The sequence below is a fragment of the Vidua chalybeata genome, chromosome 9, assembly GCF_026979565.1.
Source record: "Vidua chalybeata isolate OUT-0048 chromosome 9, bVidCha1 merged haplotype, whole genome shotgun sequence".
Lineage (NCBI taxonomy): Eukaryota > Metazoa > Chordata > Aves > Passeriformes > Viduidae > Vidua > Vidua chalybeata.
The window spans coordinates 20171842-20186438 of NC_071538.1; the positions used below are offsets into that span (position 1 = coordinate 20171842).

At 36.7% G+C, this 14597-nt stretch overlaps 1 protein-coding gene across 2 annotated transcripts in view; it reads left to right on the top strand.

The window, feature by feature from the left end:
• PKN2 (protein kinase N2) overlaps positions 1–14597 on the top strand; it is a 54574-nt gene that overhangs the window by 15069 nt on the left and 24908 nt on the right. Inside the window, exon 2 of one of the 2 annotated variants that reach the window (XM_053950229.1) lies at positions 8981–9281. The exons of the other annotated variant lie outside the window; for it this stretch is intronic. Within the exon in view, the coding sequence (XP_053806204.1) occupies positions 8981–9281 (301 nt within the window). The remainder of the gene's footprint in view (positions 1–8980; positions 9282–14597) is intronic. 2 annotated transcript variants of the gene reach the window in all.

Genomic DNA, 14597 nt, shown 5'->3' on the forward strand with positions numbered 1-14597 from the left:
CAATGTCCTGATACTTGCATGTGTTATTGAGAAATTCCTGTTTATTGTGAGGATTTCTTTTGCATCATTTCAATGGTTAAGATTTTTAACCTGCACTGAAAGATCACAGAAGTTCCAGCTGTAATGATTTGTTTCTGTAGTAAGACATCTTAGCATTCTTCTCTTGCAGTTTAGTTAAAATGTGTTACACTGAAGTCCCACCACTTAACAGATGTGGCAACAGCTGATATTGTGATTTGTGGATGAGCAAAATGCTCAATCTGTTGCATTACCCAAGACAGTTAATAATACCTTTTTAGTGGTAGCTATTACCTAATTCATTTCTCATTCATAATGTACAAGAAAAATACCTTACCACTGGGATTAGACCTAATTGTCACTAAGCATTAATAAATTAGGGTTTGGGTTCCTTGAGGTTTTATTTTTGTATTTCTGCATAGTAACTAAAACTCCTTCACAAGCAGAAGTTTACCCACACATTTTTATCTTAATGTTGACATTACAGCTGTTGAAAATGTATGGTTGCAATGGTAACTTCTCTTTAAAATAAGCATATTTTTGCATGCATGCACACCAAATTATCACCTTTGTACAGTGTGTGTTGAGTTTGAGGAGGAGTTATCAAAGTCATAAGACATGGTTGTGACTCATGTCTGTTGACTTGACCTTTTTACCTTTGAAAATCTCTTCTACACAATTAAACACCACATCCTGTAGTTTGGATAATGTAGTGACATTATTTTTTCAAACATCTTGAGCTACATGTATAGTATTACTCTGATCTGAATGTTAGACAAAACAATGTAAATGTTTTATATGAAAAAAACGCAGTAAACATATTTATATTGGGGTGATATAGAACAAAATTATACTAACTTTCAGTAGCAGCAGAAGTTTTTCAGTTCAGGTGTTTGTTTTAACATGCACTTCAACAGATATCTTACTGGTTGTGGTGGAAGCAGTATGGGAAAGGGGGAGACTGTTCCTCCCTGGTGGACAGATTCGTTTCTGTATTACTCGTACTTAGAGGCAAATTAGCCACACAGCATTTGCCTGACCTTACATTTTTCTGAAATAGTTCTGCTTCCTGAGTAACTTATGTTATACTTCAAGCACTTCAAAGCATTATAACAAGTGCTTGCACCAAACTTGAGCTTAATGTAACAGAGAAAAGTCTTGTGATAAGAATTTCTCTCAAGCCCCCTTCCTTGTTTCAGTCTCCGGCAGTAATTCAAAATGAGTGTATGAATTTCTGAAAGAAATGGATACCCCTATGTATGGTTTGGCAAGTGTATTAAAATACACTGTATTTTAAAAGTACATGCTTTATATATTCAAGAAATAATTTTAGGCTATTAGGATGAAGATGTTAATTTATTTATATAGTACAGAAAATTGCAGGTGTTCTCATGTAAAAAATCCCATTAGCTCGTACGGGGTTTTTGAAAGTGTTTAAAGTAACAAGCAAAAAAACAAAATTCACAGATGCCTAAGTCCCCCACAATACATAGTTTTGCTATCAATTCTAAAATTTAAGGGGTTTTTATTTTAAGGAAGCCTCACACGGTCAAATACACACAAAAATGCTCATTTCTCTACTATTTATTTATTTATTTACTATTTCATATTTTTATGGGATCTCAATTTTTTTTTCACCAAGACATTTCTCAAAAGAAGACTAAATTTTTCTGTTCAAATTTAGAATATGCAAAACAAGTTTGGGCATGAAATTGCTGTGTTGGCAGTAGGAGGTAGGACCTCCTGGTAGGATACCTGTCTGTTTTTGCAGTCCAGTACAGTAAGTGTACAACTCCAGGATCTGTGGCTGAGGGACTTAGTCTTGAAATATTTTGTGCTTCTTTGAACTTGCTTCTTTTTCATTTGTTGAACTGTCACTTAATCTACCTGTTTTTCTCATCTTTTAAAGGGGAGTGTGTATATTTGCCACATTATTAATATATGGTAATGTTACAGGCATTAGATGAGAAATTATCATTTCAGTGCTTTGATTGCTTGCATCTTGGTGAGGCTGCATTTTAGGGGAATTACTTCAGTCTCCTTGGCACAGCTCTATGCTACATCATTATTGGCAATATTTTCAGCATGCACTATGGTATTAACATTTCATAAAATCTTTCTCCCTGTATCTTGAAAGGGATTGTTTATATTTTAGCATTTAATAGAGCTTCACCTACCATATGTGGTCTGCTTGAAAGCATACTATTTACATAAAAAGCAGTTTTCTTCTGAGTATGTTATTCTCATATGTGATGAGAAGCTAAATGAAAACTAAGCAAAATCTCGTAGAGAATGGAGAAGTGGCATTATTATAGGCATAATTTCATGTACTGATAAAGGTTATGACTGCAGTCCCTGTTGATGGGAGCTAGGATTTAGCTATTTCTTTTGCACATCTGAAACTAGAGAGGGGAAGTTTTGTGTCCACTCTACTGGACTCTATTGGAATTTTTTGGCTTGGAGTCAGAACTTGAAGTTAGAGATAAAAGTTTGGAAACTGCTGAAGTGTTTGTACCATGGCTGTTGCCAGAATATGTAGTCAGGCTTCTTGGATACTGTAGCCATTTGCTGATCTCCCATTTGAGTGCTCATCACCTGTGTTGTGCCATAGCCTCCATCAAGCATTTGTGATACTGAGAAACGTCAGTGTGAAAACTTTCTTTCAATGTCATATTTCTTTGGTAGCCTCCTTGCAGGTTCTTCTCCTAGTAAAACCATCAGGAGGTCCTACAATGAGAAGCAGCAGAAGGCAACATTTCTTGAAATGTTTTCTTTCCCTTCTGTAGCAAAGAAATCTCTCTCTTCTGCCCCTTTCTCTCATTAGTGTTGGCACAGCACTGCATGGACACAACTGCTAGTTCTGTAAGCAGGTCTGCAGTTGGAGCACCTTTTTGGGGGGCATGCTCTTTGTGTTAGAAAATTCTGGCTGAATCAGGGATTTTTGGTGGCTGGAAGCTAGATGATAGCAAGGACTCCCCAGGGAATTTTACTACTTGTGTAGATAAGGTATTTTGGCTGAGTCAGGCCGCACAGGTTTTCATACTGGAGCTGTAGGACCAACTGCTGCAGCCCAGCAGCTGTTGTGTGAGTGAAATCAAACATTCCTCCTAAAGTATTCATCAGGACAACAGTTCAAACTGGGAGAGTATAGCAGAGGTGACCAGCTGATTGAGGACCTCCCTATTTAAGGAACACATTTTTCCTTTTTTTAAAATCTGTTTCATCTCTTACAGATGCAGTTGGGCACTTGCTGTTTGTGCACAGGAATTGAACCCCGTTTAATCAGTGTCCTACTTGAATTCATCCATGTATAATGTAGTGGACTGTGGCTGTTTCTGCCTTAAACAGCCTCTTGTTACAAAGCAGAAAGCTGTGACTTAGATTAAATTTAAATCCTGATTTGTGACATGTTAGCACAGCAAACTAATGCCAAAATCTATTAAGCCTCCAAGTTGGGGATTTTTTCAGTTTTTGACATAGGGTGAGTGCTGAGATCTTGACCACAATTACATTTGCTTCTGAGTAGGAGGAAATAGTCCATGTAGTTCCAGTAATGCAGACAAGCCGTCACATCTGGTTTTATGAATGACTTCGGGGGGAAGGGAAGTTTGCAATTGATTAACATTATTTGTAAAATAAAAGACTACTCTAGTTTTAGGAATTAGTGTAGAGAACTTTGGGGACCTTGGCAGTTAGCTCAGAAAAGCAGCTTTTTTTTCTTTTCCTTTTTTTTCCCCCCTAAAAAATTATTCAGAAAAGTATTCTGCTAAGGTACCTAGTAGTTCCAAAGCTCTACTTCTAGCTCTTCAAAATTAAATTACAAGTTAATAAACATTTAGTCTTTCTGGGTTATGATAACTTTTTTAATCATACATAAGATGAAAATCCTATTTTTGTATCTCATATTTTATTGTATTTGTCAAACAGGTTTTTTTATTGTCTCATTGTCTGTTGAAATGATTACTAAAATTCAAGAGCATATAAAAAGAAATGCTGATACTTTTAGGAAAAATGTTAGCAGTTCTACTGTGAGTTTTGATAAGGTCTGGTTTGGGATTTTTTCTAAAGGCAGGTGTAGTGTGTGCTAGTAGCACATCAGTGTGAAATGTAAATAATATTGTGCACGAGCAGTCATGAGCTGTTAAGCATGGTGTAGTTTAAGGCTCCACTTACCTTTCTATAACAACTTCTAACAGAAATGAGCAATCAAAATTCTTGCCCTAATCTATATTCTCTATAATGAATATATGGTATAGCACAGTGAAGTTGTTCTGTGCTCTTAGGAGCAAGTCTTCAGGAGTTACTAATGCCCAGAGTTTTAGTGTTATCTTCTAAGAGGGGGGCAGTTTGAGAATCTCATTTAGAATTCAAAGCTGTTTGGTTTACACAACTTAAGCAGATTCTCTGGTATGTTCAGCTTCATGGTACTCTCTTCAGCAGTACCATTGCCACTGCCATGCAGTTTGGATGTTTTATTCTTAAATGGGATTTTGGTGATAAATGCAGTATGTCAAAGCATCTGCTTCACCAGTTATTTGGTTCAGAATTGATCTGAAGCAAAAGTGCAAGCCCCGCATGGTTTTCATAAACAGTGTTACTACTCTCTTTCACCACACCAGCCAGAATAGACTGTATTATTAAAAGACATGCTCTGACCACTACTCATTATTTTCAGCAGCTATACTTAAAACATTTCCCAGAAGTACAGAAGTTGATGGCTGGCATCTTGAATTAATCTATGTAAATAGATAGTCTTTGAGCCAGCAATCAAAGTGAGGTTAAGCCTGTTGCAGTGGGAAGGCAGCATAAATGGACTCCTTTTTTCCTTCTTCTTTTTTTTTTTTTTTTAATTAAGCAGTTATATCTAATATGTGGTCCTTGATAGTTAATTGTGGTAAGCCTATCTTCAGTCTCATTACACACTGAAATGTTTCAGAAATTTGCAGTGGCTCAGAAACATGTATTTTGCCAAGAGGTGTGCAGCGCTGCCTCTCACTGCTGTCCATGCCTCCCCCGCTGGATGGGTGACGCTGCCCCTCGCCGCTGCTCGGGCCAAGAGCCACGTCCCTGGCAGTTTGCTGTGGCACAAGGGGAAAGGATGCTGTGCTGTGCTGTGCTGAGCTATCCAGTACTGGGGCTACCCAGCAAAGATCGGCCCCTCTCTTTTAACCAGCAGTCAAAACACTACCAGAATTTAAAAAGGCTGAGAATCAGTAACTGGCTGCCCATTCTTTTGCCTTGGATTTAAAGCAGTGAGGCCTGTTCTCTCTTTTGCCAGCATGAGTGGTTTAGTCATTATCTGTTTTAGAGCATTTCCACTCTTAAGATATTTTATGTTAAGTGATTTGGAGAGGGAGAGTAAAGGGAAGAGTTGTGCAAAATTCATTGATAGCTTCTTGGCATAGACAATGTGAATGGTTTCTTCTGTTTTTGCATGCTGCCTGCTTGAGCACTGCAAAGGAAATTACTTGGGCCTTGCCCCTAATTGTTGGTTCTTTTTACACTTAATTTTCAGGTTGAGTGGGTAGAACACCTACAACCTAAAGGATGTGAGGTTCATCCTGGGAGGGATTTTATCCAAATGAGAAAAATAGTTTTTTGAAAGAATATTCAACTCTAAGCAGAGACTTGGTAGTAAGTTGTCATCTAATAAAGTTGGAATATGCTGTATTTTAAGTAACTTCAGTTTAAAAGTATAGTTTTGAATTTGGCATTTGGGAGGTACTTTTCTTAATGAAAAAATCCTACCTCCATTTTGCTGATTTAACTATCAGATGTTCTGTCTTCTTGTGCCATTGTGGACATTATCTTCATCTTAAACTGGAACACTTTTGAGACTGCTCATCTTTGCATCATGAGGCTCTGTCTCAAACCTTGGTTGTATCTCAGCAGCAAAGCACGTTAGTGCAGGACCAGTGCAGCTTCACTTGCAGAACACACTGTTGCCCTGCATTCAGAATGACCTTCAGGGGTCACTGAGTGCACAGTCGCCTCCTTGGAAGAATTTATGTCACAGTGACCTTTGTGCCAGCTGACACATCTGGATAATTAGGTGAGAGAATACTTTTTACTCAAAAGTATAATTAACTCTGGATGACAGGAGAGACAGAAGGAATATCATCTGTGGCTTTTGGGGGGATTTTAAAAAGAATGTTTAAGTGTGCAGGCAGTGTGACCAGCTTCCACTGTTAGCATCCACACTGGTGAAGTCTCTACTGTCTCAAAAGCAGATTGAAGAAGACAAGACTGTCCTGAACCCTTAAATCCAGGGACAAAGATGCTGCTGAGACTGCTTAGGCTGAGTAGAACTTCAACTCAATTACTGCAAATTCAGAAGGCAAACTACTAATGATTATGGTGATTTAATTTCATTGAAGGCTTACTAGGGACTCTGTCTGGAACAAGGGCTCCAAAAACCTTTTTATGGAAGAACATAACATCACTTTAACAGATGGGATATAGGGCTTGTAGAGGGATAAAAACCTGCCCTGTAACAAAATACATTATTGTTCAATGGATGAACCATTAACTGAAGTCTCTTTGGTAAACTCCAGTGAATAATATTTCTGAATTATTTATATCTTAATTACAGTGTTCTGTTTGAGAAGTGTACATTCTTGGCATAATTTTAGCAAACTTCAGGTGCTATTAAAGCGTAGAAAAAAGGGTTTTCTTTTGGGTTTTGGTGGTTTTCTTATTTGTTTTGGGGTTTTTTACATTTCTCATTTGTCTTTCTCCTCTGAACTTTAAAATAATATCCTGCTTTAAGGAAGCATGTGATACATAAGTTTATTTCTAGAAAGCTTGCAGAACAGGCATAAATAATTGTGCTGTAAAAAGAAATGCTTTTTATTTACAAACATTTTTAATATCTTTCTTTAAAGGCTGAGTAGCAGCATACTAATCTTGATGCTCTATTTTTGATATCCTTAATTTTTATGTGTTAGAACGACAGGGAAATCAAAGATCTTAATCTGATTTGGATATACTTACTTCTTAAATTGTTTGCCATACAGTTGTTATATCAATTTATTTTCAGTTTCATTTTTCTCAAAACTAAACACTTAACTCATGGTGGATGGCTTCCTTCATTTCATTTCATTTCATGAACCTTTGTACTAGTTGTTCATTGCTATTGATTATTCTATTTTTTTTTAAATCAGTTCTATTTTATGTGCCTATATATGGAAACAATGCCATGTACTTCCCAGTACAGCTATTAATAGCTTCTCTACATATGCATAATTATTTATTTTAATCTGCACTGACAGAAAAACGCTCACAAGTGCACTTAAAGTAAATTTGCATGGTTTTTTCCCCTTTCATTTCTTACTCACTTTGTCATTTCCAAATTGCTTACTTGTTCTCTTTTACTGATAGTCAAATTCTGTGGCAAGACGGTGGTTCTCACTACTTTGAATATTTAAGAATCTTTGAGTTGTTAACTTTTTGCACTAAAAGTAGCATCTATGGGTAGAAAAATTTTAATGAGAGATTCAGGAAACTTGTGAAATTACAGTTGAGGACTAGTAGATTGCAATTTGCTTATGGAAGGCAGTATTGCTGGAATATGCACAGATTGAAATAGTTTGACCATCGTTATCTGTTGACATGTAGGGCCCAAGCATAACCTTTGTGGTGCAAATTGTTTTGCAAACCAAGTTACTGTAGAGTATCTGTAGTGGTTTTGTGTTCTGGACATTCTTCAGTTTATTAGCCTGATGCTGTGCTCCGTGAACTCCCTCCCGAACGTTTGCTTCTACTGTTTACTGTGATGATAACTGATTTTATGACAAAAACTTTCTACATTTCAATTATGCCTTAAAATACCTTTTTGTTCATCCCATTTTTCAGAAGTCAAGGCAACTTCATCATAGTGTTTAAGAAAATTTGATGGAATTTTGGTCTTTTGGGTAGTTACATGCAAATCAGGCCTGCCATTTATTAAATAAATTCTGAATTAGGATGGGATCAAATTCGAGTTCAGGAGAATCCTTCTTTGATCTTCACTCATTTACCTCTAGCTGGAATTTTTTGGGTAGGACCTAATGTCTGCTCATTGTCCAGGGTCTGTGCATAAGACACACAAATCTTATGTAGTTAATTGTATATGAGCTTCACTGGTGTAGGTTCTATAATGTGCCCTTTGTGCTCTTACTTCTCAGTGATCTGTGAATGTACAGTAGGCATGATTATGACCCCCTGTGTACTGGGGGTCTGAAGACTTTTCATCCCCTGCTCCTTTACTACACCAACTCCTCTTCTATCATTGCAACTTTTTTTTTTTTTTTCATTTCAGCCTAGCTTGCCTGCACAAGAAAGTAAGATTTGTAGTTTTTACTGATTATTATTTTTAAATTATTTTTTATTTTAAAATTATTTTTTTTAAAAAATCTTTACTTGAAGGATTAAAAAATAAAAAGACCTGGTAAATGTATTTCCAGTAATAACTTGACAAGTCTTTATAGATACGACAGTATTTCTTTAAAGAACTGCAAATATCACTACATTTTTTAAAAAAATCTTTAAAAGGAACCTATTATAAAGAATGTATAAAATTTCATCATAGGTTATAATTATTAGAAGTTAGTCTTCTTTCCTCTATCCGTCTTGTCTATTAAAACACAAATTAAATCTATAAAATTACAAACATGACTCATTAGCTCTGAGGCATATAACTGCCAGGCAAGCAGCCATGACAAATCCAAAAGTATTTAAATCTCTTGGTGTTAAAAATAGGCATAGTAAAGATGTCACTAAATTTAAAATAAATCTGTTGTAAAATGTAGCTCCAGTTAACATCATATCTTGTGATACTGTTGCTTTAGGTCAACGTGAGTGTAAGCTGAGTTAGTGAATGGCCTTACAGGGTTAAGTACAGCGACCTGAGTGCTGGGCACTGTAAGTGTGTGTTGTCAGAAACAGTGTTGCCTGGTGATTATATTACTGTTTTTCTTCCTAGGGGGATGCCAAAGGCCTTGTAACCTCTGAGAATGTGAGTACTGGCCAGAAGTTGGACTTCTCAGATACAATGGTACAGCAGAAGCTGGATGAAGTAAAGGACCAAATCAAGCGAGAAATAAGAAAGGAACTTAAAATCAAGGAGGGAGCAGAGAACCTCAGGAAGGTCACGACAGATAAAAAGAACTTGGCATATGTGGACAACATTTTGAAAAAATCGAATAAGAAGTTAGAAGACTTGCATCATAAGTTACAGGAGCTAAATGCACACATTGTTGTAACAGATCTTGAAGATGTTGCAGGTACCGTGTATTACTGTGAAATCCATTTTTCTTTGTAGCTGAGATAAGCTCTCCCCATTTCACCTGAAAAAATTGCTTTGTGAATGAGCAAATCCAAAGCTGGTGAGCTTGTTACTTATGTATGTCTCTTCATTTTGACTCACAAATCCAGTACCTTTGAGTTTTAAATTCTTTTCTAGGGACCAGTGTCTTTTATGGACTATGAGTTCTTCACTTTTAGTTCTTAGCATATGAAAATATTTTCTCAGTCACTGTAATGTTTCCTAGTGTGTGAAAGCACACTGTGTGAAAAGCACAGTGTGAAAGCAAATTTCATGAACTCTTCCAGTGACTTTCTCTGAATTACATATTAGACATCAGCATTGATTCACCTTTTTACTCAATGCAGGAAAAATTACAACATTTATACTTAAAATTTTTCTTAGTTCTTGGTTTTTTAAATTTAAGACATAACTTAGAAAATATTTTTTCAGTTGTGCTGTTTTTTAACTTACCAAACATTTCTTACAGTGACATTTCTTACAATTTGTTTAGTTTCCAGCCTTTTCCACAGCAAAGCTACTATTTTAAAGACAATTTGAAATCGTTTTCACAGAATGGTTGTAGTTGATGGTTTTAATTAGTATTTTCTGTGGCATGGCAGTTAGTCAATACTAATTTTGAATGTATTTTTAAAAAATACCAGGATTGGTATTTTAAGATGGAATGTTGTGAAAGTAAACAGTCCTCTTTCAGCTTTGTGGAATGGCCTGGGAGATACTGCCAGCATGGTGATTTCACATTGCACAGACTCCTCTTGGCAAAATGTTAATAATGTGCACAAGCTGTCTCCGATTCACGTGAAGTAAATGCCAAGCCTAAGGAAACTTGGGCAGTAGAATAAAAGTCTGCATCATCCTTGTGATGAAAGGTTGGTTACAGTGAGAATTTAGGAAATAGTGGTGGGTGATGTCAGCAGTTTATAGTCTGGCCCAGTGACATTCTGCAAAGGTGTTCAGGTGTCCATGGTGGCCTGTGCAGTATTCTTTTTTGCATTTCATCTGTGTGAGGATACAAGAGGTGGAGCAGGGACACAGCTGGAGCTAGTGAGGCTAAGTGGTTGCTGCAGCATGAAATGGAAATGAATACAATCATGTATGCTTCTAGATAGCCATTAGGCTTTTGGTAGGCATGAAGCATTCTGGTCCATGTCAGCTAAGGTTTATGAAAATCTGCTTCAGTGTTGACAGGACTGTAGCTTTTAAAGGAACAGGAAGAGTTGAACAGAAAAAGAATTGTACAGAAACTGTGTATAGACCAAATATTAAAAATCTGTGCAGACATAATTTGCAAAATTCTTCTAGCAGTAGAACTTGAAAAGTGGATAAGCACAGAAATACTCTTGTTGGAATGCTTCCTTCCAGTGTAGCATTTTTAAAAGCATTATCATAAAGAGTTAATGAGCAATATTGTCATTGTGCAGGTCTTGGGAAATGCAGGAGAGATTCAAAGGATAAAAGATCATGGTTGATCTTATGTGCTTCTACATGCTTTTGATGCATGCTGAACTTCTTAGGACTGTGTTTTTAAATTCCATTCTGTTCTAGGTGTTAGTGGTAGATAGATTGTACATTCTTAATCATGGAAATATGCAAGGAAAAACTTGCACATTCTGTTGAGATCTTTATATTCTCTGTAAAGTATCACATCAGGTATTCCCATGCAAGACCCATTTTAATAGAATATTTAGCATAATCTTCTTAAGGGAAAAAAAAAGTAATCTTTAATTCTGTTAATACCTCTTTTTAGAGAAAAGATTTGGAAGCACCCACCCTCTGAAGTTGAAGCGCTTGAGTTTTTTGTAATGTTTGCCTTGTAATTTAAGTGCTTGTCTGCTTCCTCGTTCATGGTCAGTGGTACGTGGAGGGGCCACACTACCAGAAAATGTTGTCTGTCTTGAGACAAATGGCTGCAAATAATCTTGGTGATATTTAGATTTTTAATAGTGAAGCCTTAGGCTTCGCTTAAGGTATTGGCGAGCTTGGCCTTTGCAAAATAAAGTTGGTAATATAAAAGTTATGACATGCCACATACATACACACACATGATATTGAGGAAGTACGTAGATACATAATACATAGCCCTGAAGGTTCTAAGTAGCAAAGTCAGGATTGAGATTCATTGAGCTGATCCCTTTGACTTGTCAGGCCTGAACTCTTGAAGATTTTTTGACTGTTCTGTTGACTGGTTGAAAGACCGTTTTGGTAAGTTAGAACAGTTACTTAATCTTCCCATGTTCCTGTATCTGAAAAGTGGGTGTGAACATGTATTTGTAAAGTGCTCCCAATATAGAGCTGAGAAATGCTGCACAGGCTGTTGTGACTTTTCCGTTGCTTGTGGTATCGAGCAGTAACTTATATTACTTTTTAACAAGCCACTAATTTTTAGTGTAACTGCTTTGTAATCAGCAAAGTGTAATCAATTCATGTTGAAATCATTAAATGTAGCATTAATGAATCTACTGTAGAAAAATCTGTTTTAATAACATTCCATTCCAAGCAAATTTAGATGTTTTTGGGGTAGTTTGCCTAGAGCTGAAAGCTCACGATTATTTGAAGAATTGGTGCTAAACTTTAACCAGAAAGTGCAGTTTGTCAAACACCTTTATTACAGCATGTAAGGGTAGATTTGACAGTGGGTATGTGATTCAGAAACAACTTTTAGCACAACATAGGTGTACTTTACCTTATAGGGATTGCTGATGAATCTAAGTTTGTTTTAGAAGTGGGACTTTGTACCCAAGTCTGCCCTTGTTTTGCAGTGTATTAGTCATACAAGGATGCAGAATTTAAAAATTTGTAGATCAACACTTAAAAGTTAAACAGAATCCAGCAACACAAAATGAGTAGGACAAGCCTAGCAACCATTATTGCTGAAAGTCTGAGAGATGTAAGGTGCCACATGGGGATGATTACTTCCGTTTCAGAGATGAAGAAATTTTGTGTCTAGAAAATAGACTTCTGTACAGCAGCAGAGATTAAATTGGTGGGTTTGTGTTTGTGTCAAAAGTAGCAGTACAGATTGTGGTTTCTAACATGACTCAGGGAAACAGCTTACCTACAGCAAGTTAGTGATTTAATTAGACATATAGCTAATACATAGAAAATCTATAAATTGGCAAATTGGTCTTTTTTATAGAGCTGAAGTTAAGGGGGATAGAGAAGTGCAATGATAGGAAAACCTTTGAGCGAATTGATAAAAGTGGATCAAACATGGACAAAATTAACTCAAAGACAAGTTCATGCCTTTTCTTCCATCCTCCTACTGACATGGAAGCTATCTGCTTTACATCAAATTTGGCTGTAAGTGTTGCAAAGGAAATAAATTCTTTTGTTTAAGAATATGATTAGCTGGCTGTTTGGGGGATTTCTTTGTCCTTAAAAATGACTAGGTTAATCTGTTAGACACTGAAGTGTCCACATAAGACCAATTACTGGAAACTGGTAGAGGTAGCAACCAAACTGGTAATAGGTAGTGACTTTTTAGACAGCAGACTCCACCTACAAGCTCATATCCATAGGAATTTCATTATCACTTTTGGGAGCCTCAGAGTAGAATAATATTATTGATGCAATTTGTAACAATCTCCTGTCACTTTTTTAGTAGTTAAAATTAGCTGTTACCTAATGGAAATTCAGTGGATCTTCAGAAGTTTCCAGGAGGTCAGCACTGGATGTTTTCTGAGTGCAGGATGTCCACTGCTGCCTTGGACCTACTGATGACTTAGTTCAAGTGCTGATCCAAACTTCTGACTCCCTGAGAAAAGCCTGACAATGCATCTTTCTTCCTCCCTTCAGCAATACCTAAATGCATTGCAGGTATTTCTGTTGGGTATGATTAAAATTAACTGTTTACCAAAGGGTACTTGCTGCTAATTGAGTACTTAAGCAGCACACTGCAGTACCATCTGGGAAACCAAATTCAGAAAGTTATGTGGGATCCTCGATTTCACACTGAGCTTACTGAAGAAATAGTATATGTAGCATCTGGGGAGGAGATCCCAAAGGAATGAGCAGCAGTCTGAGAAGAGTGGAGTTATGTAACTGCTCTTTATAAATATAATTTAGATGGCAGTGATGGGTAAAAGGCAATTTAGAAGCAAGAAGTTTTTGCTGATGAGCACTGTACAAACTCAAACAGAACAGATTTTCAGAAGAGCAAAGATCACAGTTCAGATAAGCATTTCAGACTGAAAACTGCCATTGTCCTCATGTAATCCAAATATTAAATAAAAAAACATCCCTATTAACTTACTTGAAGTCTGGTGGGTATATTTTTATGAAAACAGGGTATTTCAGGTGCTGGGGAAGGAGCACTGCAGCTCTTCCAGCAGCATGGATGTGTGCTAACAAGCTGCACAGAACTCAATAGTGTTAAGCAACAACGTTCATAGTTTTCAGCATAATAAGATGCCTATTTGCTTGAAGTCGAGTTCACTTGAAATGCATCTGTTACTTCACTTTATACTCACTGTCAAGAGGAATATTTGGGCCTAGGAGCCTGAACCTGTATCCCAGCAAAGCCCTTGCTGTCTGATGCAAAGCTGTACTGGAACATATCAAAAATGGCAAGTCTTGTACTGCCCTTATTAACCAATAAATGGGGCAAACTGGAGAATCTCTTCTGTTCCCCAGTCCCTACTTTGAGTGAAATATCAATTTGGTATTAGTACTTAACTCTTGTTTAACTTCAGGCATATACATAAATTCCATTGATTGCAGTTACCTGGATGAATTTATTACTTATTTGTACTGTGAAGATAACTAAATGCTTTCAGAGGAGATTTGACCCCCTCTGTAAAGTGCTTTACATAAATAAATCTGAGATAACTAGCCATGCAAAGTCATTACAACCTTCCAGAACAAAGAGAAAAAGAAACAGCTAATACAGATGTAGCTTGTAGTGTTGCTGCTAAGACTGTCAGTGCTTTCTGTAATAGAACCGGTTTGTCTGGCTGATTTAAAAATTAATCTGAATTCTGTAAGAAGCTGCCTCGAGCTGCTTACTGAGTAGTAATGGGGAGATTGGTTGGGGGGATGGTAGAAGGAGTCCCTTGGAAAGCATCTCTGAAAAGCTATTGGTAAATTTTTTTTTAAACATAATATGTTACGAAGCATGTTGTTCCATATTTGGGAGTTTAGTGAGCAGCCCTTATGCCTGAAGGCAAAAAAATTACATCTTCCTAGCAATTAGTCCCTATTGCAGAAAAGTTTCCTTTGCTATTAGTTACTAACAAAGCATATAGTACAACAATTTTAACTAAGTAGTAGAGGGTAG